Genomic DNA, 26,623 nt, shown 5'->3' with positions numbered 1-26,623 from the left:
AAATTGTAGACTGCAATATGCAAAATGTTTGCAAACTACAGTTTGCAATTTTGCATACTGCAGTTTGCAAATTGTAGTATGTAAAATTACAGACTGTAGTTTGCAAACTGTATTTTACAAATTGCAGTTTACAAACTGTAGTCTAACCTTGCCCAGAATTTCCTACATGAAGAGTAATGACATGTAGTCTAAACTGTAGTCATACCTCACTAGCAGCTACACTAATGACATGAAGAGTATAACCTTGCCCAGAATTTCCTGCATCCAAAAATTTAAAAGAGCAACAGTAAGTTTCTATGTTATACCTCAACCTCAATAGGAAATAATGAAGTCCAAACTGTATTTGGACTATACAGCATATAAACAAAATACACCATTTTAGATGGGCAAAGTAATGATATTGCAATACTATAATGCAGAGTAAAATAAAAAAAACACAAAATAAAATATTCTCAGAAGTGCAACAATAAGTATTTGATCACACGGTTCAAACATTAATAAGAGGGAATTTGAATTATTTTCTCCCAGTAAATGAAGAAAAAGAGAAAAGAAGTCTCACTTGCAACAACAATTTGACAAATACAATAAATTCATATTTAAATATGTACATGCAAACTGTTTGAGACTTCGCTTTTTGCAAACTGCAGTCTGCAATTTTTGTAAACTGTAGTCTGCAATTTTGTACACTGCAGTAAGCATTTTTGCAAGCTGCAGTTTGCAAACTGCAGTCTTCAGTTTGCAAACATGGTCTGCTTTGATTACGGGTTATTCTCAATATGGAGATTATGAAAAGGCATTGTACTATTTCAGTACAGCCTTAGCTTGAACATGCGAATATGAGTACATTGAATTAATTTAAACATGTTATAGTGCAAACTTGGCCGTTATGTTAGGTTATTTTTATCTAGATATTTTAAACTGAACATGGTTATTTAATGATCACTAATGTTATGTGTTTCTTCTTCTTTATAACATATCAGGTCACTTTGTCCTTTAATTAGTCTTTTTCTTGCTTTTCCTAAATACTTGCAATGAATTGAGAACTATTTAAAAAAAATGGTTGTCTTCCACTTGATAGAATTATAATAATTAGAAAATGATGTTAGGTTTTTTCAAATAACCTATCGTAGTATCTCTCCTCAGCTCTTAATTATGTTAATAGAAAGCGTATAGTTTCTTATCAAAAGAAGAAATAAGCTTACCTTTGGTTAATCACATACTGATATTGCACCTTTTATGGATGTGAAAGCATTTTCTTGTTAGCTTGGATTAATGCCATACAAATTCATAAAGGACAACTTTTAAGGAGTAATGTCTATTCTAAATTTGTATTGGGGTAGTTCTTTTCAAAATTCCATGTTCTAAAGCAGTGTTCATTTAATTTTGGGTTTTTTATTTTTTATTTTTTTTAATATAGTATGTATAGTGGATCAACTTGCACTGGGTGGAAAAACATTTTGTATTATTTCTAATAGATGTTCTACAGGATTTTCAATTGGAAATGCCACTATGAATATTATTTGGTCCATATCTCTTTGTGGTAGCCAAAGTTGAGGTGATGGAAATTAGGAACTGTCATTCCACTGTTGCTCTATAGTAAAATTTTTAAAACTAAAAAGAGTGTCTTTGGAGCACATGGTGAGAGATAGCAGTGAATGTGAAATTTGCATTTTGGATGCTTGAATGGTGTGTAATTCAATAATGGGATTGCTGAAAAATTGATTCAGACAAATAATAGTCTATGGGTGTGGCCCTAAGAACAAATATTTAAAAATATTTACTTGGATTCCAGAATATTACCATGTGTGCTTAAAGTAGCAGTATATATGGGGATTGCTATAATTTCAAGTACATTGTAATTTTCTGTCTGTTGTTAACGGAATGCTAGCAGCAGAAGCGCATTTGGTGCAGTTCATGAAGGCTTGAATATGGAAACTATTGGGATAATTTAAAGAATTCATGGGTGTGGGAAGAACTCCGCAGAGCTCGAAACTACCGACCGTTAGTAAAGCGTTTCTCATGTCTTATCGCTTTAACTTTATAACTATATTTTTTTAGATTTCCAGAATTTTGTTTCATTTGTAATGCTCCATTTAAGCTCTTAATTATCTCCTGAGCTTTCCTGTTAAAGGCTGATCTCAGTGATTACTTTGCCTTTCTGATAGTCATTTCTCAAATGAAACACTTTAGATAACCATCCTAATTCTTCTTTGGATGGTATGGAACATTTGCTTATATACTTTCACTTAACTCATTAGATGGTCAAAGTAATTAATACAAAACATATTTTTAGATGATCTCAGTGGTGACTGAAATTTTGAAAGAGCTAATAAAATTGAATGTTGGTTAATGCCAAATTCTTTAAATTATAGAACTATTACACTGTTTTCTTTAAGCTAAAATCGCCATCCATCTTAGAAGTCTTTTCCCCTGTAGGCATTCGAGTATGGTCTTTTTCCTGGTTTGGCAATCAGTGCTTTAGAACAGTAAGATTTTATTCTCTCCCACTTTTATTTGTTGCTGTTGATCCGTATTTCTTTTTTCTGTGAAAAGATTAGCAGTATTCTCATATTAGTTTTTCAAGTGAAACCTTATTCAGCTTAATTTCGTGCTTGGCAGCTATATATAAGAGGAAGGTCCCCTTCACGCTGAAACATGGGAAGCCTGACCATGAAGCACAGATGTAAGGAACACCACCATTTAAGAAATCATGGATTCTTACCTCATAATGACCAATGGATTTTCTATTTATTCAGTTATAGCAAACATTGGTTTAGCTAAATTACTTTAGACAATATGTTGAATCTATCGATATTTGTAAGTAACATCACATAATAAATTTTGATGGAAGAAAATTTACTTTAGGGAAAATCAAATAGGGGAAAAAATTTGACGCTTCCTTCATAGTATGAATGAGCATGATTTGTCAAAAATACAAAATCACATTAACATACATGTCGAGAAACCACAAATCTCAAAGTTTAGGTTTGCAATATTAAGTCAGTAGAAATCGGTTGTCATTTATTTTGTGGTACTCTCACATAGATATAGATCAGCAGTGTGAAGCATTATTATGTATTTTTTCATTTTTGCATTTGCAGGTTGCTCGGCTACACTCACCTATTCAATATCCAAAGCCAGATGGGTGTTATCTTTTGATATACCAACCTCTCTGCACAGGTTTTTACATAACAAACTCTTCTGACATAATAATACTTTATCTCTTCATTGCTAAAATGTCAAAGAAAAGCTGCGAAGGAAATTAGATTTCAGTTAGAAGTTCAATTTTCATTTATACTTTGGGGCCAGGTGGACCAAGTGGTAGAATATAATTCTGTTGGTGATTGTGGAAAAGTTGTTAGATTGTGCATTCTGTTTAATCAACAAATGAATGGCTTTAGTTGTGAATGGCTTTAGTTGTATGAAACCAATGCAAGACCCAATGAAGGTAAAACTGGATTGCCTTAGAGAAACTAACATCAATCAAGCAAAAAAAGAAAAAGAAAAGAAGAGGAAAAAGAGGATACTCTATGATGATTGGAAATGTCAATTTCTTCTTTGTTTTAGATGTTCAAAGCAATGATGTTATCTTTGTTTGCCTACTTAGGAGCAACACAATCATGAAACATGATCAGCCAGCTCATCTTCGCTTTAAGGGACCCAAAGATACCAGAACTTGTGAATTTCGCGGAGTATGCTGCACCTGAGTCACGATATTGTCCTGCACGTGTATACGAGTAATGTGCATCTATTATAAGCGTGCTCACATATTCTTGACATGGATCAATCTGTGATATATGTACTTCATCTAATCTGAAATGAAGGTATGTCCCAGACAATGAGATCAGCTAAAGTTGCAGATCAACGCTCAAAACTGCCTGCATTGCAAGGTAGTGTTTATTACCATTTCCGCAATTCTAGGAGATTCAATGAGATTCCCCAAATCGGAATGTTTTCGAAAAACATAATTTCATCATAGCATTTCATATGTTAGGAATTGTGACATTATTGCACGTTATAATAACTTTTGTTAACTTGAATGATGTTCAGGCTTGTGACATCAAGGACCAAAGCAAAATATAGAATGGACAGTGCCAGAGGGAGGTGGTGGTCCAGGCTACTCAGTGTGAATATATAGCAACTGACTGCCACTATTCACTGTAAAGGCAAATGAAGAAAGAGTTTGTATTTACAGTAAGAGCTTTGGCTTTCACAGAAATAAGAAGTCAATGTCAGTGCTACATGTAAAGATCTCATTGGCATTGCAGTTTTCAAGAAAGTCATTTTCTGTTAACAGTTTTCAAGACCTAAAGATAAGCAAATCTGTGCTTCTATATGGTGGTTTATGAAGAAAGATCGTAACACTATGGCATGAATCTTTTCTGAAACAAGTGATGTTTAGAAATTTCTTTTGAAATCATTAAAATCAATTTAATTTAATTTTATAATAAAGAAAAACAGCTGAGAAATATATAAGAAATATTAGTAAATATTATTTAAAATTGAAATGAGAGAAAGTCCTATACACTATTAATATCGAATAGGATACAAGAGACAATAAAACCAAAGAGTTTATGGAAACTTTTGAGCAGAATTAATACACAACAGAGGTCAAGATTTAGTGAAGTTTGCTTTTATATTAGTTACATTTTACTAATTACTCGTGGGCATATCATTCTTAATTAAATTCATCTATTTTTGAAAGTCATAGTCAAATTAATAGTGTAATTTTCAGCATAAAATATATAAAACTTCTTTTTTGAATTTAAAATTACAAACTTTCTAACACCTTTTTCTGGTAATAATAAAAAAGACATCCTCAAATCAAATAGTGAAAAACTAGTTTTATTATATAATAACTCTAATTTCTTTCCTTTTTAGGTTTTTTTTTTAACATTTAATAATTGATTTCATGTAGGTCTTTAATTATATAGGTTTTTCTCTTTGTATATCACCATGGATGTAATATGGTAAATGTCAAAAGATATATAAATTTTGATGAACAAAATTAGGATATAAAAATGACATGGCTTATTATAAAAATAAAAAAAAAAAAAAAAAAAAAAGAGATAAAACTTGAGAAGTATAATATTGTCTTATATAATCTTATTTTAATTTAAGCTTATGGGTAACTGTATTAAAAGGACAAAATTAAATAAATGGACAAGATGAGAAACATATTTATTATTTCAAACAAAATAATTATTTTTTCGAGAATTTCAACCACAATTTTGCACATGAGAATTTAAATTTGAAGTCAACAATCAGCATTGAGAATTTTAAGAAAATCTATTTATAATAAACATTCACCATAATCCAAATAAAAATCATGTTCACTTTCTTCATATTCATGATTAACAAGATAGGTATTGATAAGAAATCACGTGCCATCCTAGCTATGTTGGATAAGTTGAAGATTTGTCATGCCACCATTGTAGTCGCTACAAGAATTCGGCTTATCACAACAAAATAATTGTATCTAGAAATATCAAAATTGTGACTATTTCGCTAATGTGATGAATATATTAGTCACCAAATTGGTCACATTAAGCTCGTACTCTTAAGTGTATAGTGACGAAAGAGCGTTTGGTACCATAACCTAAATATTTATTGTGACAATAATAATTGCCACTTTAAACCAGTTTATGTGATAAATATTGTACAATAGAAGACATTTTTTATCACTACAAATAATATTTTGTCACAATTGATTTATATTTAAAGATAAATGATAAACTTTATGGTGAGAAAATAACAAATTATGACAAAATTGATTTTGTCAAAATTGTAAATACTGACTAAATTATTTGCTCATAATTTTAATAGCGACAAAAATTTATTGTCATAACTTTATTGTGGCAACATTTAATTTGTCACATATTTGTTATATGACAATATTATTTATCAAATTTGGTACAGTGACGGAAACAATTTTGTAAAAATTTAATAGCATGACAAATACTTTACATGACAAATTTATTTTGTCAAAATAATATAGGCATGACAAATAGTTTGTCATCTTCAATAATGATAAAACTATTCATATCTATACTTAATCATATAAAATACTGAAACAGAGAAGAAAAAAAAAAAAAAAACCAAAAAAAAAAAAAAAAAAAACAAAACAAAAGATGAAGGGCTAGTAAAAGGAAGCAGAATGGAGGTAATGCATCCATAATTCTTTACATCATATATAATACCACTTTACGTCATATACAATACCCAAATGATGGAAAATTAACTATGAACAATAATTAATATTTTCCAATCATTCAAAAAAGAAAATTACCAACAAAAATCATCTTCAATTCCATATGTACATAGGCCATCAGATCATTTCCCTTAAAAATGCATCAGAGGGAAAACCAACCTTTAATATAAACAACTATTGTTGGAGACACCCCCATCCATGAAACAGTTGCATATTTGCTCTCAAGGTGACGCATGCTAGTGACGACCAGTCGGAAACAGCCTTGTCCTTCAACACCAGCTTCTGGTGAACGGAAGATCATCAGGTATCTTAAGGACCATCAGGCAAACCCTGTTCCAATTATTAATATCTTTTAGAGCAGGAAATTGCAAAAATAACTAGTTTAAGATGAAACTATATAGGTATAACAATAGGAGAAATTGGGTGGCAGAAACATGAGCAAGTTGATGAGTAATTGGCTTCAATTGGTGTACATTCAATAAGTTAGTACACGCAAAATATCAAGTTCATATCAGGGATTTTGTTACCCTAATGGCGCTGCATATAAAACTTGTTGTTGTATAGTCTCCATAGTATTAATATATGGTAATCACCAGTTAAGCCCGTGGTCTATGCTTAATGGTAGAAAGAGACATCCCAGTCTGTGAAACCGCTCTTACAAATGCAATATTCGCAGTCAAAGTTGGGCCATAAGCCACTGGCCACACAATAAAAAAGTAAAACTACAATTTAATTAATTACATTGAAACTTGAAAAAGTGTTAGACCCAACTAGTCAACAAAGTAAAAAGGAAAGGCATCCTTGCTCTATTGATAACATGGCAACCAATCAAGATTTCCAAAGAACTAATTCGATTCAAAGAAAAAAAACACTAAAGAAATGCTTAGGGGGAAAGAGATCAAAAGGGTCCTATACTATTTTGCTCAAGGTTCAAGCATTAATGAAATATGCCTCAGAAGATTAATCTTCCCCTTTCCAATTTAATTTGCAACTAACACACATAAACACACTATAATAACAATTACCAAACACAAATTAGAAGTAAAAACAGAAAATTTAAATTAAAATTATAGAAAAGAGAAATAAGAAATACTGAAAAGTATATCATGTTTAGAAATCAATTTCATTAAAAGTTTTACATTTAATTTTATAAATTTGGCATTCAGCAAACAGTCCGAGTTACCAAAAACAATAATGACTTTGTAAGGTGTAGATCATATTGTGCATATAATTCCTTACCATGTTCTTATAGTACATACAAGATTAATAAGACAACAAATATCAAAAAACTCAAAAAAAATAACACAACCCAATACCCATCAAAGGAATTGTCTAATAAGCAACTTTAATGATAATACTAAACAAAGCACACAAAATGAAACAAGTCCAGCAAGGGTTTTGGTTAAAACAAGACATGAAGTAGTCACGTGGAAAGAATTAATCAAACTATAATATCAATAAATTTCAAAAGAATGAAGACAAACCATTAAGGCATTTCTCTAAAAAGAACAACTTAACGATAATACCAAACAAAGCTTACAAAATGAACGAAACTAGCAAGTTTTTTGCTTCAAACAAGACATGAAGTGGTCAGTGCAGTGAATTAATCAAACACAAAATCAAAAACTTTCAACAAAATGAAACAGCCCATCAAGAAAATTTTCCAAATACAAAGACTTTAATACTAAAACCAAATAAAGCTCACAAAATGAAAGGAACCCAACAATCGTTTTGCTTCGGATAAGACATAAAGTGATGAAATGCAGTGAATTAAACAAAAAAGAATATAAAAATTCAACATAATGAAGACAAACCCATCAAGAGAATTCTCTAAAGATATAACTTTAATACTAAAATCAACAAAGCTCACGAATTGAAAGGAACCAAGCAAGGGTTTTGCTCAAAGAAGCCACAAAGAGGTAAAGTGGAATGAATTAAAGAAACAAGTAAATAAAAAAAATATAAAAAAATGAATGCAAACCTAATTCCCTAAAAAAGATAGCTTTAATTATAAAACCAAACAAAGCGTAAGGATTTTGTTTCAACCAAGACAAAACGATCAATTGTAACGAATTAATCAAACAATTTCCCAAAAAAAGAAAAACAACCCATCAAGAGAATTATCTTAAAACAACTTTAACTCTAAAACATAACAAAGCTCAAGGATTTTGCTTCAAACAAGACAATAAGTGATAAAATGTGTCGAATAAATCAAACAATAATATCAAACAATTCAAACAAAAGCACCACAACCCATCAAGAGAATTCTCTAAAAATCACAACTTTAATGGTTAAACCAAACAAAGCTCACTAATTCAAAAGAATCCATCAAGGGTTGTGTTGTATTTTGCTCGTTTGTGTACCTCCAACAAGACCAACACTAACACCAATGCTGCAGCCAATGCCGGCGCAGAAAGCAATACCCATTTGGTGAGGTCCCTGAGCTTAATTTGAGGAACTGTTCATCTTTTTCATCTTCTTCAAGATAACAAGCAAAGAGAGGAACTGATGTTGATATGGGTCTTTCTACTCGATTTCTCAAAACAAAAACAAACCCACTATACAAAATAAAACTACACCACATTCAAATATAGGCCCCAAACAACATTACTTGAAGCCAAACAAAACTCAAACCCAGATATATAAATTTTACAGAAAACCAAGCCTTAACGGTTCACAACAGTAAAAATCCAAATTTTAAACCAAATACAACAAACCCTTATATAATAACCTTATTATGAGAAATCCTGAAGCAAAGGTACAAAATAATGAATTGATAGAACAAAAAACACAAATAAAAAAAAACCCTAAAAATAACGATTTGTGTTTGAAATTAAAGCCAATTTTTTCCCCAAAAAAAAAAAGGAAAAAAAAAAAAAAAAGGAAACCTGGCCTTTGACTTTGAGGTTTATGTGAGCCGATTGATTGTTGAGCTTCTTGTCTTCCTCTTGCGGTGGATTGCAACGCCTGACATCTTCTGTCCTTTTGCGTTCTACAACAACCTTCCCATCTTCCTTTTACACTAGTTTTGGAAAATTTTATTTGTCCCTACTTGAATGAAAAGTAACAAGGTAAACCCAAATAATATAACATTGACCCCTAAATAATGCAAAGGAAACAAAATCAACCTCATTTTGTGTTGGCGGGAATGAAATGTTTTCTTAATAATTGGGTATATGATAATATTTTTAAAATGTTATTTTATTTTGATTATATGGTAACATTATAAAAAAGCTATTATTATTGGGCTATTGTAACACTTTAAAAAGCTATTGTAAATATATATTAATGACATTTTAAAAAAAAAGAGTTACCATTAATATATAAAGTGTTATAAAAAGTTGAAGAAAATTTTTCCATACTATTTTAACATCAAGTGTACCATAAATAGTCTACAATAACACTTTCGGAAAGTGCAATTTTTTTTTTTAATTTTTAAAAATAAAAGTATATTAACAACAGATTATAAATTAAAATTTGGGGACAAATATTTACAATGGATTGAAATGTGTTGCTACGATTTTACAAACAGATTTTTTTATTACTGATTGTTGGTAATTTGTTTTAGAACAGATTCTTTGATCTAGCTAGATATAGCAAAACCTGTCCCGCCTCTGATCACCCCTCAATCCCGACCAAATTACCTAGCCCTTGACCTCGTACCCAATCCTATGCATTAATGAGTTTTTTTTTTAATGACATATATGTTATTACTAAAAACTTGAAAGGAATGACAAATACTTGTACGTGATTAATTATGTTTTTTAACAAATTTTTGTCACAATCTATCACGTTTAGGTTGACTCAAATATTTTGTCATTAATACCTCTATTTTAAAATGTTCAAAGATAATTTTGTTTTTTTTTTTTTTTGCAATGATAAATAATTCTTTTGTGACAAATTAATTTGTAATTATAGCATGTATTACTATATATACTGATTAAAGTTTTTTATGACAAATATGTTTGTCATGATAAACAATTTATCTCAGTGTTTAAATTTTGACAAAAAACATTTTGTCATTAATACCTCTATTTTAGCATATATTATGGCAATTTTTTTTTTTTTTTGTAATAATAAATAAATTCTTTTGTGACAAAATAATTTGTAGTTATAACATGTATAACTAAATATAGTGATTAAAATATTTGATGACAAAATATGTCTGTCACAATAAACAATTTACCTAGACGCCAAAATTTGGCGCCAAAAATTTGTGACGAAATATTATCATAAAAATGTTTTTCTTCATTACATTTATTATGGGTTTCTTTATTGTGATAAAATATTATGACCATATTAGTTTTAGTCACTATATATTCTCTTTGTCATACTTAATGTGATGTTTCTTTATTTTGTCATAATACCTATATTACTCGTGACAAAATAACATTGACAAAATTAATTTTGTCACAATATAATATATTTCTTGTAGTGAGTATATCCAACCCTTCATCTAAAGGACACTTGGGATCATTAAAATAGCTGTTGAGTTCTGACTCTTAAGAGGATGATGACATAGGATTGTTAGTTTCCTTTACATATTGGTTGAAAATGTTTGTAACACCATCAATGATTCCGATAAGGCGTGCACCTACATCAGTAAAACCTCTTTTATACATCTCTTCGTAGAGTTTTTTTATAATAAAATCATTTTTGAATCGTGGATCCAAAATTACTCTAGTCACTAAAACCAACATAGAACCGTTCCAAAGTTTATCAATATTTTTCCGCAAATGTGATACAGAGTCACAAATGTAACTATTATCACTTCTTTCCAATTGATCCAATTTCGAAAAAATCTGACATATCATTGGGAAATACTCATTTGCGGTTTTATGTTCAAGATGGTCCAAGAAGTTATCGACATCTTCTCCCAAATCATTTAACGCTTTCTGACAGTTGTACATTAAAGTTGCCTCGTCCCAATCCTCTTTTATAAAATTTATAGACTTGAAATCAGGATCTATATCCTCCAGTTCACATAATGCTTCTTTACATTCCATTGGCCAACGAAGCACAACCTCGCGTCCCATCCATGATTCAGGAACACGTTTGGAAGTCACTGTTTTGCCCTTGGACAAGGCTTTTTCAATCGCTGATCGAAACTTATTTTCATTTGTTCTAACGTAGTCCAAAAGCTTATCCAATTTAGTTGAAATAGCTGCTTTCCCCCAATGGCTTCCCAACGCACCTGAACAGATATCACGATTAATTCTTTGGAATAAAGAAGAAATCGAAGGACAAATCCCAGTGAAGGAAAGTAAACCTTGTTCATTCAACGAATCGCAAATATTCTCTTCTTCCTTCTCATGAAAAGCTCTAACTGCTATCGCAGAAATTTTTTTGTCTATTTTCCAATACACAAGCAAAGACTTCAAACTTTCAACGGAATCATGATTGTATTTTCCAAAACAAATAATCCAATTTTTCAACTCCCAACTATCATCAATAAACCAGATTTTCATTAACCAATTGCCATAGACATTAATCTGAATTGTCACATTAAATCGACATGGGAGTTTATCTAAATATCCACGAAACTTATCCTTCTCTTGTTGGTAAACATCAACTATCTCATCCTTTATGCCTTCTAGCCCATACTTAATAATCTTTCGCACCAAATCAGAGCCATTTATTTCTGGATCAATCACTGTTTTCTCTTTTGCTTTATTAGCAACTCCACCTGGATTTTTCAAAACTGGGCAGCTGTTTAAATGATTTTTGAGGTGCGTGGTTCCGCTCTTACTTGATCCTACAAACTTTCTCTTACAGTGATTACACTGAGCCCATTCCTTCACATCTTTGCCCACAGAGTATGTGAAGTCTTCCCAAACCTTTGACTTCCTTTTCCGTTTAGAACGTGATGAATTCTCCACATCTTTATTCATCACCATCTCAATCTCTTTATTTTGTTCTCTTATTTGGGTAATTTCCTGTCAATATACAAATAGCTCTATCACCTACTAATTAAACAATAAAAAGCAAATTTAACTAATCTAGACGAGACAGAATGAATACAAATATTTTAGGCAACCAAGTCTATTTCTATAGTTTGCTAGTGAATACCTTTGAAGAAGAAAGAGATGAACAAAGAAAGTTTTAAGAAAAGAATTTTCAAAAATGATTCATTTGTTTTAGTTTGAAAATATACAAGATGACAACTCTCTGATCCTTCCATCAATCCTTGTGAGCTAAAGATGAACAGTTGAGATTAACTACTCTAGCACAGGTTATTCTAGATTTCCTCTTATTAATATGTATAAGAGAGAGTTACCTGCCCATGGTGCAGATCTGTTGTATTGATATTGGAAGATACATGTGCTTCTCCCCGTTGCGCTAAAGATTCAATCTCCTATATATTTTAATGGTAAAAAAAATGTAATATCATGAATTATTTACTTCACCAAAGAACCCAAATCAGCTCTAATTGTATGACGGTAATTTTCTTTCATTAATAATGCAATTTAATTATTTACAGAATACCAAAACCCAAGGAATGCAATTTTTTTATTCACCTTCTTTAACCAGAATTGCAGGGACTTTTTATTGTGATGATGAAAAGATCAAGGTAATCAAAAATTAAGAACCATATCATGTTAGGGGTTGTTTGTTTTTATAGCTTTCCACGTAAATCTAGATAAAAATTTAAGTCTTTTGATTGTTTGGTTTTCATAAATCATCACTTATTTTCAGATAAAATCACTTACTAGAAAAAGTTAATTTCACACTTAAAATTTAATAGTAATACATATAGATAACATTATCTAATATACTCTTATTCCATAACTTGTATAATTTTCTATAGCAACATATGTGTGGTAAATTATTTAATTAATTATATAACATACCATTAATAATATAAATATCTAATTAACAAATAATTTTAATTTAATGATATTATTATAGCCTATAATTAATATAAATATTAGTTGGAACTAAATCAGTGAAAGTGCTTTTAAAAAAAAAAAAAAAAAATCACCCTTAATATACAAAGGTTACCTGTACTTGTCGTTGAAGAGATTGAAGACAGACCATGATTTCATTAACCTTTCCAGCACTTTCAGGGGTCAAGTTGTCATTGTACCATTCTACTAAATCTTTCAAACACTTCATTCCCTCAATGATTTTTACTTTTCCCACCTGCATAAATTACAGAGACATGAGAGAGATAAAATTTAGTGGAGAAGTGGAGATTGAACATGAATGAGAAAAGAAATACTTACTTGAAAATAAAGATGAGGATCAGATGCAATGGATATCGCTTCCATCTCTTTCCTTACAAACGAGCCTAATTAAATCAATATGTAAGTTTTTGAGCGATAAAATTTGAGCAATCCTTGAGTGTATATATAGAAATTAGGGTGAGTGAGTGGTTTCTTTGCACTTTCCTTGTTTTTCTTTAACCTCTGTCAGTCAAAGACGGTGCTTGGATACTTGGATTTCATTATCCCCGAAATCCGATATATGTTTTTCTTAGCGCGTTAGTGGTGGTCCACACGGTTTTTTTTTTTTTTAATTAAAGTGGTCCACGAGTTATTTCTATTTCCTCACTAAGGCTAAGTGGCTTTTACCGTATCCAACCACGCGGATACGACGCGAGCAAGAAACTATAAAGCCAAAAGAATTAACCAATCCAGCACGAGTTCTGCAACATACTCGTTTTACTTGTCAAACAGCTGTCTTTTTTAATAGGTGTCACATAAAGAACGCGAGTTTGAGAGATTGAAACGAGGCAGAGAGAGTTCTAAGGTAACAGTCAAAATGAAAAAGAAGAAAGTCGAAAAGGCGAGAGAGAGACACGCTGCAATCGTGGTGGATACGACCGATAGAAAAACGATACGTGTAAGAAGATCGGCGTTGGGGTCCAGGCAGAAGTTCGACGTGGAAGTTTCGTCTTACAGAAGAAGGGCGCTTCGACATTTGCGACGACTTTAGTCGGTGGTTGTTTCTTTGCAGTTTCCTTGTTATTCTTTAACCTTTGTCAGGCCAAAAAGTTATAAAGTGAGTGGTGGTACTTGGGCCACTTGGCTTTAGATTTTTCTTGCTCGTTGGTGGTGGTCCAGGTCCACACGTTTTTTATTTTTCGTTCAGTGAAGCAAAGAAAAATTGAAAGATATATTTTATCATCTCTAACACTTTTCACAAAGCGCTCAACGTACGTAACAGTTTATAATTAAACAGATAAAATTTATTATAAATTGGTTAATTATGAACAGAAACATTAAGAGAAAGTTTCTAAAATAAATTTATGAGTATAATATTACTGGAATTGACTCACCTTTATAATGTGATATTGTCACAAATAGAAAGCTTTTAATTATTTAAAAAAATTAACCCAATTTAAGTGAGATTTACTATTCATCAAGACACTGTTTTGACCAATTGACTAACATATTCCATCATATCATGTTTAGCTTTTTAAGTATAAACCTTAACTCATTTTTATTCAATATGCATTAGATCATAACAATTCCCGGTTACATCAGTTAAAATACAAAACTAAGATCTCAATAAGTTTAATATAATTATTAAAGATAAATAAAATAAATAATATTATGTTTAAATATGGGACAGAATCTTTTTATACAAATTTATGGCCGTTGATCTATCACAATCTAATATTTTAAAAGTTGATGAGGTGACAATGAAATAATCTCTCCCAACTTTTATCATAAATAATTTTATAAATATTATATATTGCTAATTCATATATAGTCGGAAACTACACAGAAACAAGGGAAGCCAACCATGGGGCAGTTTGCCAGTTTCCAGAATGACATACCTCAGGTTTGTTGCAATCCTTGAGTGTGTATATATATGTATTTTTGATGATAAGATTTGTTGATACAGAAATTTGCACATCGACCTTGCCGGAATTGGAACTGATGTATGCGTGATTAGGAATAATCAACTATGAAAATGTGGGAAGAATGCAATAGAGTAAGAACATAGAAAGTTTTAAAGTGGTTTGGTGAGGTTAAACTCTGATGCATACGTCTATTGTCTTTGCATTTGCTGTGAGAACTTACAATGCAATTCTCAATGAAAAATTCGTGACCCCTCTCCCATTGTTTGAGGGGGTTTTTATATACAAATTTTATACAAAACAAATAACAAAATTGAGGGGATTGTGATTGATTTGAATCGTAATCTTGGTATTCTTGCGATTGGGTGCTATAATCATGTAGTGATCACTGTTGATCTAGTCGTTTCCGTGATATATGAGATTTGAAGTGACATGGGGATTGATTGAATGATGGGTTGGATTATTCATGACTAGTTTATGTTAGGTCGAGCTTGTCTTCGACGAGCTTATGCTTGATCGATCGATCACCATCATTGAGCTTCTTCTGGGTCGAGCTATATTCTTGCATCGGCCCGAGTTTGTTGGGAAAATCACACACAACAAGATTAATTTTTGGTAGTGTGAAAACAAAGCTTGAAAGAAAGCATTAACTTTTCATTTGAGATGGAATCTCAATTCGATATTTGTCATTATGAATGTATATTTGCTTGGTGTGAACAATTGACTTTTAACATATAGAATTACCCCTTTTTTTCTCGACCTGTCTTGTGGTGAGTGTTACTTTAATCGTACCTTAGGGAAATACCCTCTTCATGAAGAAGCCTCGACTCCTATCCATTAGAGCATCCAAGCACAACTCATCAAGTAAATTGTCAGCATCATAAATATGATAGAAGCCTCGGCTCCTATCATATTTATTAGATATGGAATCACAATAATATGCATGATTACATTAGTTGAGATACAATTATACAAAATTGAGATCTCTGTAATACGTTATAAGTTTAACATTATTAATAAAGAGTTATAATCTTGCTTACTTATATATATATATATATACAATAATTATTTTGTGACAATTTAAACATATATTGGGTGGTTTGGTAGCAACACTGTGTAATGGATTGATTGAAAATTTGAAATTTACCTTTGGTTGTTTGAATATGTTTGCTTGATGGGAACTTCATATGAATTTCTAACCACTAATCCTACCCTCACTGACTGATATTCATCTTTCTCCACCATGATGATTCTTAATACAAAAAATTTTTATAAACAAAAAGCTAGATGTAGAAGACAATTCTTCCATCTTGGACATTTCTGCCATTATCAATTAATTGATTATTCCCTGTCACCTTTCTTTTTCCTTGAGTACTCTACACAATAATATAATTCTACCTTATATAGTCCACATGATAATAAGATCAGAAAAAAAGATGCCCCCACATAAAAATGCCAACATTCCCAATTTTAATAAAATTCGAAGTCTTGTAATATCGATCCTAAGGATAATAGAATTTGACTTATACTTTCTAAGAAACCAAGGTATTGGAAATTCGATAAAAAGGCTAACAAAAAGAGCAAACACAATAGACGTATAACCCAAAAGAAAAATTAAACAGTTGGTAAATATTTATATATGAATAAAGAAAAACATCAAAAACCAAAAAGAAACGAACTTCTAGGGAGACAATTGGTGAGTATCCAATGTGTTTCTGTGCAGCAGTGCAATCAAATGTCTTGGTGGGTGTAGCTAATTGAAAAAGTAAAATGCGGATAGAGAATGGTTATGTGATCTCAAGCCCAGCCTTGCATGTGTCGATTTGACAAGCAAGCAAACATACGAAACCAAACTAATAAGAAGTCTTATAAACGGTCAGCAATAAAAAGAAGCAACAGCTCAAGTTCAGATCCTTGTATCAGAAAATCCAAGATAGTTATAAAAAAAGAAACACAGAATTATTCCATGCACCTAATACAGCAGCACAAGAGAATATAAACAGCACCACAATGAAAATAACATCATAATCATATGTTTACCCATTTCAAGTTGTCTAGTATCCTTGTTTCATTTATCAAATGGATGAATTGGTAAAAATAATGTTGATGTTTGTTCTAATCATCCACATATGTGTATGCAGGAATGAGGTTATGCGCGACTGGTAACTTATTTTCAGTTTCTAACAACTGGAATCAAATCAAGCAAGAAAGAAACAAGAACCAAGCCAAATTTTTCCCAGAATGGAATGTTTGACTATGATGATATTCTAAATGCAACATTTCAGTTAATGTCAGCTAGTGCTTCTATAGAAATTCTAACATAACAAAATCAGAATGCAACTTCACCTTTGATATCCCAAGCCTTCCAATATAAAAGATACAAATTCCCAGAGCTTAATAGGCCTTTAGATTCATGATGAAAAGCCTACATGTTGATTGAAAGAAGAAATTTTTATTTTGCACTGATCTTAGGAAAAAAAAATATCCAGTAAATGTCCAAAATATCACTACTTTTCCAACCACAAAACCTTCTTGAATCTAGAGCTTCAGCTGCACGGACAGTGAAATGAGTAGCATTCTCAGCATAGGTGAAGTCCGACATATATTCACCATTTCCTATAATAAACCGAATGAGAAATCCTGTTACTTTAAAAGATCAAATAAAACCTCACATGCACCTAAGAAATACAAAACCAAACTACATTTCAATACAAAGTTTATAGTTTCATATCAAGAAGAATTTCTTAACAAAAATGTACTTCAATGTAATCAGGTTGTGATCTAGGGGCAAGCCTAGAATCATCAATATTATGGTTTGGGGATACAGTAAAAAATTAATAAAAAATTTCAAAAAAAAATAAAGTCTATTATCGTAGTCAAATATCATCAAGTATACTTCAGATAAATATTTCCATCACATTGGACAACTTACAAAATCCGCATAAAACAGAAAAAAGTAAGTTAATCAGACATAAAATATCAAACCTTTGCCCAGCCAGATTCGGCCAAATTCACTAGAGAAGGCACAAACTGTTTATCTCCTGGTCCAAAAACATTGCTAGGACGAAAAGCACGTGTCAGGAGACCATCAATATTGTTAGCAAACAAACTAGAGCTTCTGCTTGAGCCTGCTCAAAACTGCCTGCATTGCAAGTGTATGTTTATTACCATTTCTGCAATTCTAAGAGAAGTCGATGAGATTTACCCAAATCAATTATTTTCGGAAACATAATTTCATCATAGCATTTCATATGTTAGGAATTGTGACATTATATTACACATTATAAATAACTATTTGTTAACTTGGATGATGTTCAGGCTTGTGACATCAAGGACCCAAAGCAAAACATAGATGGACAGTGCCAGAGGGAGGTGGTGGTCCAGGCTACTCAGTCATGTAATGTATAGCAACTGCCTGCCTATTTCATTGCATATTGAAGTAAATGGGTTTGCTATTTTAATATTATTGAATTTGTTATGCCAAGGAAATAAAGGGCTGACGTGGGAAATCACGTGAAGGGCGACCTGCTCCCGTCAGAGCAGCACGCACACGTCAGACCTGCCAAGTGATATGAGCCCACACGCGCCTTTCTCCTGCACAAGTCGTGCGATGTCAGCTTGGAAAAGGAAATGGACGTAAAGCCGGATTCACATACTGACATCACACCAAACCACGGATTGAGTGATGATTATACGCTTCAGTCCAGTATAAAATAGGGAAGACCCCTTCATTAAAGGGATTCGCCATTTTTCATACTAAGAAGAAATCTCTCTCCTGTAATCATTTTTTACTTTTTCGTCTTATGTAGTCAGCTCGCGACCGCGACCTGACACCCACTAATACAATACAAATCAGTGGATGTAGGATTTGTTACCTTAGCATCCGAACCACTTAAAAAACTCCCTTACATTTATCTTTTACATATTCCTTTTTCACGTATGTTAACGCCAACCAATATATACACGTAAAAATTCGTTGGTGCAAAATTAGAACATCAACAGAATTGATAGCAACTATGAAATGTGTTTGAATTAAAGGTCATGGTAATAATCTGTGTCATTTTAGGATTCGGATCTTCTTGTCCCTCGTTTTCATGTAGGTTTTTTTTTTTAATTATTATTTCTGAACCAAGAGATTCTAAATTGGGATTTAATGCTATAAAAGACTATATTTCTCAAATACGAGAAATTTAATTGAATTTGTGTAAACCTAAAAATGAGGTGACAGAATTAGTCCCAATGAATATCTATGAAAGGTCATTTTCTGTAAACAGTTTTTCAAGACCTAAAGATAAGCTAAATCCGTGCTTGTATATAAATACATTGGTGGTTCCTGTAGAAAGACAAATAACACTATGGCATGAAAACAAGTTATGTTTAGAAATTTCTTTTGAAAATCATTAAAATCAATTTAATTTTGATTTTATTATAAGAAAAACAAAAATTTCTTTACTATGTATAATTTTGAAATTAATGTTAATATATTTTATACCTAGACTAATTAGAAAATTAATGGGATCTAATTCATATAATATAACTCTAATTTCTTTATTTTTTAGGGCTTTTTAATTTTATTTTTGTAATTGGTGTTACATTTAAATAATTGATTTCAATTGGTGTCTTTAATTATATGGATTTTTCTCCTTCATGTATCACTATATGATATAATATAATAAATGTCAGAATATAATAACTTAGATGAACAATATTAAGATAAAAAAATGATGTCTTATGATTAAAAAAATTGAGATAGAACTTGAGAATATTTGTCATTTTTTCTTTATATAAAAATGTTAACCTCTTATTTCATTTCAGCTTCATGGGTAACTCGTATTAAAAGTACAAATTAAGTAAATGGAAAAGATGAAAACATATCAATTATTTCAACCACATATAATTAATTATTTTTCAGGTTGTTCAACCAAATTTTGTACATGCGAATTTCAATTTGAAGTCATCACTCGAGATTTCCCAACAATCATAAACATCTTTAATTTCTTTCACCAAGGAATCATTGTTACTAGTAACGGAGATACGTATTGATAAGAAATCACGTGCCATCCTTGCTAGTGTTGGATAAATTGAAGAATGGAGTCTCCCACCATTGTAGTATATCAACCTTTTATCTGAAGGACACTTGGATCATTCAAATAGCAGTTGAGTTCTGATTCTGGAGAGGACGATGACATAGAATTATTAGTTCCCTTTACATATTGGTTGAAATGTTTTGTAACATCGTCAATCATTCCCTTGAGTTGTGTAGTTGCATCATTACCATACATCTCTTGTATAAATTTTCTACAAATAAAGTCTATTTTGAATCTTGGATCCAAAATCACTGGAATTACTAAATCACCTTAGAATGTTCCAATATTCATCAAATATTCCCGAATACGTGATGCAGTGACGAGAGTAATGATTATCACTTTTTTCAAGCTGAATTAATTTCGAAAAAATCTGACAAAACACTGGGAAATTCACGTTTGCGGTTTTATTATTTTCCGTTTCTAATAATTTCCCAACATCTTCTCTCCAATCATCAAACACTTTCCAACTGTCGTACAGTAAATCTCGCCTCATCCCAATCCTCTATAAAATTTATAGAATTGAAATTAGGATCTGTATCCTCCAGTTCATAAATTTCTTCTTTACATCCCATTACCCACTCAACCACATCCTTGTCTTCCACCCATGTGAAGATAAACTTTCCGAAGTTGAAGCTTTCTCAATCCCTGATTGAAGCTCCTCTGCATTTTTTATAATGTAGTCCCTCAGCTTTCTCATATTAGTTAAAATATCATTCGCAAATTTTTGCCAACCCATCAAAACTGATAGCAAGATCAATTTTTATTAATAAAGTTAAAACCGATTGAAAAGTCCCAGTAACCATTGCCAATATCCTTAACTTCCTCGCATCCAGATACATAAAAAGATCCAAATTTATCATAGAGCATATTTCTTTGTCTCTCTTCCAATCCTCAGAGAAAGGCTTCACTCGTTTCTTGATATCAATATGCTTTCTCCCAAACAAATAATCCTATTTTAAATTCCAACTATCATCAATAACCCAGATTTTCATTGACCAACTGTCCATGCCCAATTCACGCTGTTGCAACGGGTCAATTGTCACATTAAAACGACATGTGAGTTTATCTAAATATTCATGAATCTTATCCTTCTCTTGTTGGTAAACATCAACTATATCATCCTTTATGCCTTTTATCCCATACTTATAATCTTCGCACCAAATCAGAACCATTCGATTCTGATCAATCACTGTTTTCTCTTTTTTGCTTATCAGCAACTCCACCTGGATTTCTCAAAACTGGGCAGCTTTTTAAATGATTTTTGAGATGCGTGGTTCCACTCTTACTTGATCCTACAAACTCTTTCTACAGTGTTTACACTGAGCCCATTCCTTCCCATCTTTGCCTACATACTTTCTGAAGTCTTTCCAAACCTCTGACCTCCATTTCCGTTTAGAACCGATGAATTCCCCACATTTGTATTCGTCAACATCTCAATCTCTTTATGTTTTTCTCTCATGTGGTAACTTCCTGTTAATATACAAATAGCTCTATCACCTACTAATTAAACAATAAAAAGCAAATTTAACTGACCTCACCGAGACGAATGAATACAAATATTTTAGGCGACCAAGTATATTCTATAGTTTACTAGTGAATACCTTTGCAGAAGAAGAGATGAACAAAGAAAGTTTTAAGAAAAGAATTTCCAAAAATGATTCATTTGTTTTAGTTTGAAAATATACAAGATGATAACTCACTGATCCTTCCATCAATCGTTTGTAAGCTAAAGATGAACAGTTGAGATTAACTATTATAGCACAGGTTATTTTAGATTTCTTTCTTCTTATTAATAGGTATAAGAGAGAGTTACCTGCGCATGATGCAGATCTGTTGTATTGATATATGAAGATACACGTGCTTCTTCCCGTTGCGCTAAAGATTCAATTTCCTATAAATTTTAATGATAAAAAACATGTAATATCATAAATTATTTACTTCACCAAAACCATCAAAACAAAGAATCCAAATCTAACTCTAATTTACCTTTTGTATGACAGTAAAATAACCACATGAACCATTTTTTATATTTTATTTTCAAGATTCACATAAGCTAATTCTTTATAGGAAGAATACCATATAAACAGTAAAATAACAACAACCCAAAAAAACAACTGAAGATGAATAAACATGTTAATATGTAATGTTACCTTTATTTGTCGTTGAAGAGATAGAAGATAGGTGATGATTTCATCAAATAATCCAGCCTTTTCTGGAGTCGAGTTGTACCAGTGTGCTAAATTTTGCAAACGCTTCATTCCCTCACTGATTGTTGCCTTTCCCACCTACATAAAAGGACACGGATTCGAGTTATTTTTTTCCTGATATTGAGATGGAATTAGAGTAAGAAAACAAATACCTACCTGAAAATACAGATGAGGATCAAATTCCATGGTTCTTGCTTCCATTTCTCACCTTACAAACAAACCTAAATAATTTAGTAGCTAAGTTTTTGAATGAGAAAACCTGGCGATCTTTCAGTTAACATATAGCAATTTTGGTCTGTGAGTGCTTATTTTTCATTTCCCTGTTTACATATGGCCTGCAAACAAAGGATAAGAAGTCAAAAAGAAGCGATCAAATGCTTCTTGCTCCGTTATTTCTTAATTAATTTAAATGTAATTATTTAATCTACAACTTGTTTCACAATAATAATTTTAAACAAGTTTCGACTTTCCAAATTCCAAATAAATTTTAATTTAATCTACAACTTGCTTTAAAATATTACTGTTAGTTGTAACTTCAACTCAGAACCATTCCAATAATTCAACTAACACTCAGCCAATGGCCATTGACTTTAAATTTCGATTAAAGAACTGCTTATATAGCGGTGAAGTTATGATCCTGGGGTAGCAATATAATTATGTTGAGAAAATGCAAATAATTTCCCCATGATGTCTAGCATTTTTCATGGAGTACTCGAAGAATTACTAAAACCATTGTCCGGAGAGGATGATGATATAGAATTGTTAGTGTTTTGTATATCCATTGAGTGTACAGTATTTTTAAAATAATCAATGATTATGTGAAAGTGAGCATTTGCATCGTTACCGTATATCTCTTCGGAAAAATGTTTTACAATATTCATTTTGTATCATGGATCCAAAATTACCGTAATTATTAAAACCAACTTAAAATTGTCCCAATATTCATCAAAAATATTTCCCAAAACATGACGAAACGATCCAGCATCTGTGTCGCTACTTAACTTTAGTTTTCTTGGAAAAGTTCCTTTCCAACCTCTGACCTCCATTTCCGTTTAGAACTGATGAATTCCCCACTTTGTATTCGTCACCATCTCAATCTCTTTTGTTTTCTCTCATGGTGGTACTTCCTGTTAATATACAATAGCTCTATCACTACTATAAACAATAAAAAGCAAATTTAACTGACCTCAACGAGACAATGAATACAAATATTTTAGGCGACCAAGTATATTTATCTATAGTTTACTAGTGAATACCTTTGCAGAAGAAAGAGATGAACAAAGAAAGTTTTAAGAAAAGAATTTCCAAAATAGATTCATTTGTTTTAGTTTGAAAATATACAAGATGATAACTCACTGATCCTTCCATCAATCGTTGTAAGCTAAAGATGAACAGTTGGATTAACTATTATAGCACAGGTTATTTTAGATTTCTTCTTATTAATAGGTATAGGGGGGCAGGATGAGTAGTTGACCTGGCTGCGTTGGGGTCAATTATTATTTCTTGAACCAAGAGATTCATAAATTGGGATTTAATGCATATAAAAGACTAATGTTTCTCAAATACGAGAAATTTAATTGAATTTGTGTAAACCTAAAAATTAGGTGACAGAATCAGTCCCAATGAATATCTATGAAAGATCATTTTCTGTAAACAGTTTTTCAAAGACCTAAAGATAAGCTAAATCCGTGCTTGTATATAAATACATTGGTGGTTCCTGTAGAAAGACTAATAACACTATGGCATGAATCTTTTGTCAAACAAGTTATGTTTAGAAATTTCTTTTGAAAATCATTAAAATCAATTTAATTTTGATTTTATTAATAAAGAAAAACAAAAATTTTCTTTACTATGTATAATTTTGAAATTAATGTTAATATATTTTATACCTAGACTAATTAGAAAATTAATGGGATCTAATTCATATAATATAACTCTAATTTCTTTATTTTTTAGGGCTTTTTAATTTTATTTTTGTAAATTGGTGTTACATTTTAAATAATTGATTTCAATTGGTATGTCTTTAATTATATAGGATTTTTCTCCTTCATGTATCACTATATGATATAATATAATAAATGTCAGAAGATATATAACTTTAGATGAACAATAATTAAGATATAAAAATGACATGTCTTATGATTAAAAAAATTGAGATAGAACTTGAGAATATTTGTCATTTTTTCTTTATATAAAAATGTTAACCTCTTATTTCAATTTCAGCTTCATGGATAACTCGTATTAAAAGTATAAAATTAAGTAAATGGAAAAGATGAAAACATATCTATTATTTCAACAACATATAATTAATTATTTTTCAGGTTGTTCAACTAAAATTTTGTACATGCGAATTTCAATTTGAAGTCATCATCATCGAGATTTCCCAGACAATCATAAACATCTTTAATTTCTTTCACCAAGGAATCATTGTTACTAGTAACAAAGATACGTATTGATAAGAAATCACATGCCATTCTTGCTAGTGTTGGATAAATTGAAGAATTGAGTCTCCACCATTGTAGTATATCAAACCTTTTATCTGAAGGACACTTGGGATCATTCAAATAGCAGTTGAGTTCTGATTATTGAGAGGACGATGACATAGAATTATTAGTTCCCTTTATATATTGGTTGAAAATGTTTGTAACATCGTCAATCATTCCCTTGAGGTGTGTAGTTGCATCATTACCATACATCTCTTTGTATAAATTTTCTACAATAAAGTCTATTTTGAATCTTGGATCCAAAATCACTGGAATTACTAAAATCAACTTAGAATTGTTCCAATATTCATCAAAATATTCCCGAATACGTGATGCAGTGAGGCGAGAGTAATGATTATCACTTTTTTCAAGCTGAATTAATTTCGAAAAAATCTGACAAAACACTGGGAAATTCACGTTTGCGGTTTTATTATTTTCCGTTTCTAATAATTTCCCAACATCTTCTCTCCAATCATCAAACACTTTCCAACTGTCGTACAGTAAATCTGCCTCATCCCAATCCTCTATAAAATTTATAGAATTGAAATTAGGATCTGTATCCTCCAGTTCATAAATTTCTTCTTTACATCCCATTACCCACTCAACCACATCCTTGTCTTCCACCCATGATGAAGATAAACTTTCGGAAGTTGAAGCTTTCTCAATCCCTGATTGAAGCTCCTTTGCATTTGTTATAATGTAGTCCCTCAGCTTTCTCATATTAGTTAAAATATCATTTCGTGAAATTTTTGCCAACCCATCAAAACTGATAGCAAGATCAATTTTTATTAATAAAGTTAAAACCGATTGAGAAGTCCCAGTGAACCAATTGCCAATATCCTTAACTTCCTCGCATCCAGATACATAAAAAGATCCAAATTTTATCATAGAGCATATTTTTTTGTCTCTCTTCCAATCCTCGGAGAAAGACTTCACTCGTTTCTTGATATCATATATGCTTTCTCCCAAACAAATAATCCTATTTTTCAATTCCCAACTATCATCAATAACCCAGATTTTCATTGACCAACTGTCCATGCCCAATTCACGCGTTGGCAACGGGTCAATTGTCACATTAAAACGACATGTGAGTTTATCTAAATATTCATGAATCTTATCCTTCTCTTGTTGGTAAACATCAACTATATCATCCTTTATGCCTTTTATCCCATACTTAATAATCTTTCGCACCAAATCAGAACCATTCGATTCTGGATCAATCACTGTTTTCTCTTTTGCTTTATCAGCAACTCCACCTGGATTTCTCAAAACTGGGCAGCTTTTTAAATGATTTTTGAGATGCGTGGTTCCACTCTTACTTGATCCTACAAACTCTTTCTTACAGTGTTTACACTGAGCCCATTCCTTCCCATCTTTGCCTACAGAGTATGTGAAGTCTTCCCAAACCTTTGACCGCCTTTTCCGTTTAGAACATGATGAATTCTCCACATTTGTATTCATCACCATTTCAATCTCTTTATTTTGTTCTCTTATTTGGGTGATTTCCTGTTAATATACAAATAGCTCTATCACTTACTAAACAATAACAAGCAAATTTAACTGACCTCAACGAGACAGAATGAATACAAATATAAACCTTTGAAGAAGAAAGAGATAAACAAAGAAAGTTTTAAGAAAAGAATTTCTAGAAAAGTTCACTAATGATTTATTTGTTTTAGTTTGAATATATACAAGATGACAGCTCACTGATCCTTCCATCAATCCTTGTGAGCTAAAGATGAACGAAGGAGATTAAAAGAAAACAAACACAAATGACTAACTAACTAGCACGGGGTATTCTAGATTTCCTCTTACTAATATGTATA

The 26,623-nt window shown here is 31.4% G+C and overlaps 2 protein-coding genes and 1 long non-coding RNA gene across 3 annotated transcripts in view; 1 reads left to right on the top strand and 2 right to left on the bottom strand.

Moving 5' to 3' along the window:
* The first annotated feature begins 3,651 nt into the window (after positions 1 to 3,651).
* On the top strand, positions 3,652 to 4,118 carry LOC116117618. Its single transcript, XR_004125994.1, has 3 exons — positions 3,652 to 3,737; positions 3,825 to 3,890; positions 4,051 to 4,118. It is a non-coding gene; the product is annotated as an uncharacterized LOC116117618 (long non-coding RNA).
* Positions 4,119 to 10,713: 6,595 nt separating this feature from the next.
* LOC116117655 (zinc finger BED domain-containing protein RICESLEEPER 1-like) overlaps positions 10,714 to 26,623 on the bottom strand; it is a 66,954-nt gene continuing 51,044 nt past the window's right edge. Inside the window, exons 4-5 of the mRNA XM_031403676.1 lie at positions 25,385 to 26,303; positions 10,714 to 11,210 (exon numbers count right to left, since the gene is read on the bottom strand). Coding sequence (XP_031259536.1) covers positions 10,714 to 11,210; positions 25,385 to 26,303 — 1,416 coding nt within the window. The remainder of the gene's footprint in view (positions 11,211 to 25,384; positions 26,304 to 26,623) is intronic.
* LOC116117615 (transcription factor BHLH089-like) lies at positions 12,096 to 22,597 on the bottom strand. Its single transcript, XM_031403638.1, has 4 exons — positions 22,471 to 22,597; positions 22,258 to 22,392; positions 12,489 to 12,566; positions 12,096 to 12,174 (listed from the first exon to the last, which is right to left on the bottom strand). Exons 1-4 carry the CDS (start codon positions 22,513 to 22,515, stop codon positions 12,151 to 12,153), a joined length of 282 nt encoding a protein of 93 aa, XP_031259498.1. The 5' UTR covers positions 22,516 to 22,597; the 3' UTR covers positions 12,096 to 12,150.

This window comes from Pistacia vera, unplaced genomic scaffold (assembly GCF_008641045.1).
Source record: "Pistacia vera cultivar Batoury unplaced genomic scaffold, PisVer_v2 Contig82, whole genome shotgun sequence".
Classification (NCBI taxonomy): domain Eukaryota; kingdom Viridiplantae; phylum Streptophyta; class Magnoliopsida; order Sapindales; family Anacardiaceae; genus Pistacia; species Pistacia vera.
Note: the sequence above shows the minus strand (reverse complement) of the source record. Positions and strands in the feature narration are given on the sequence as shown.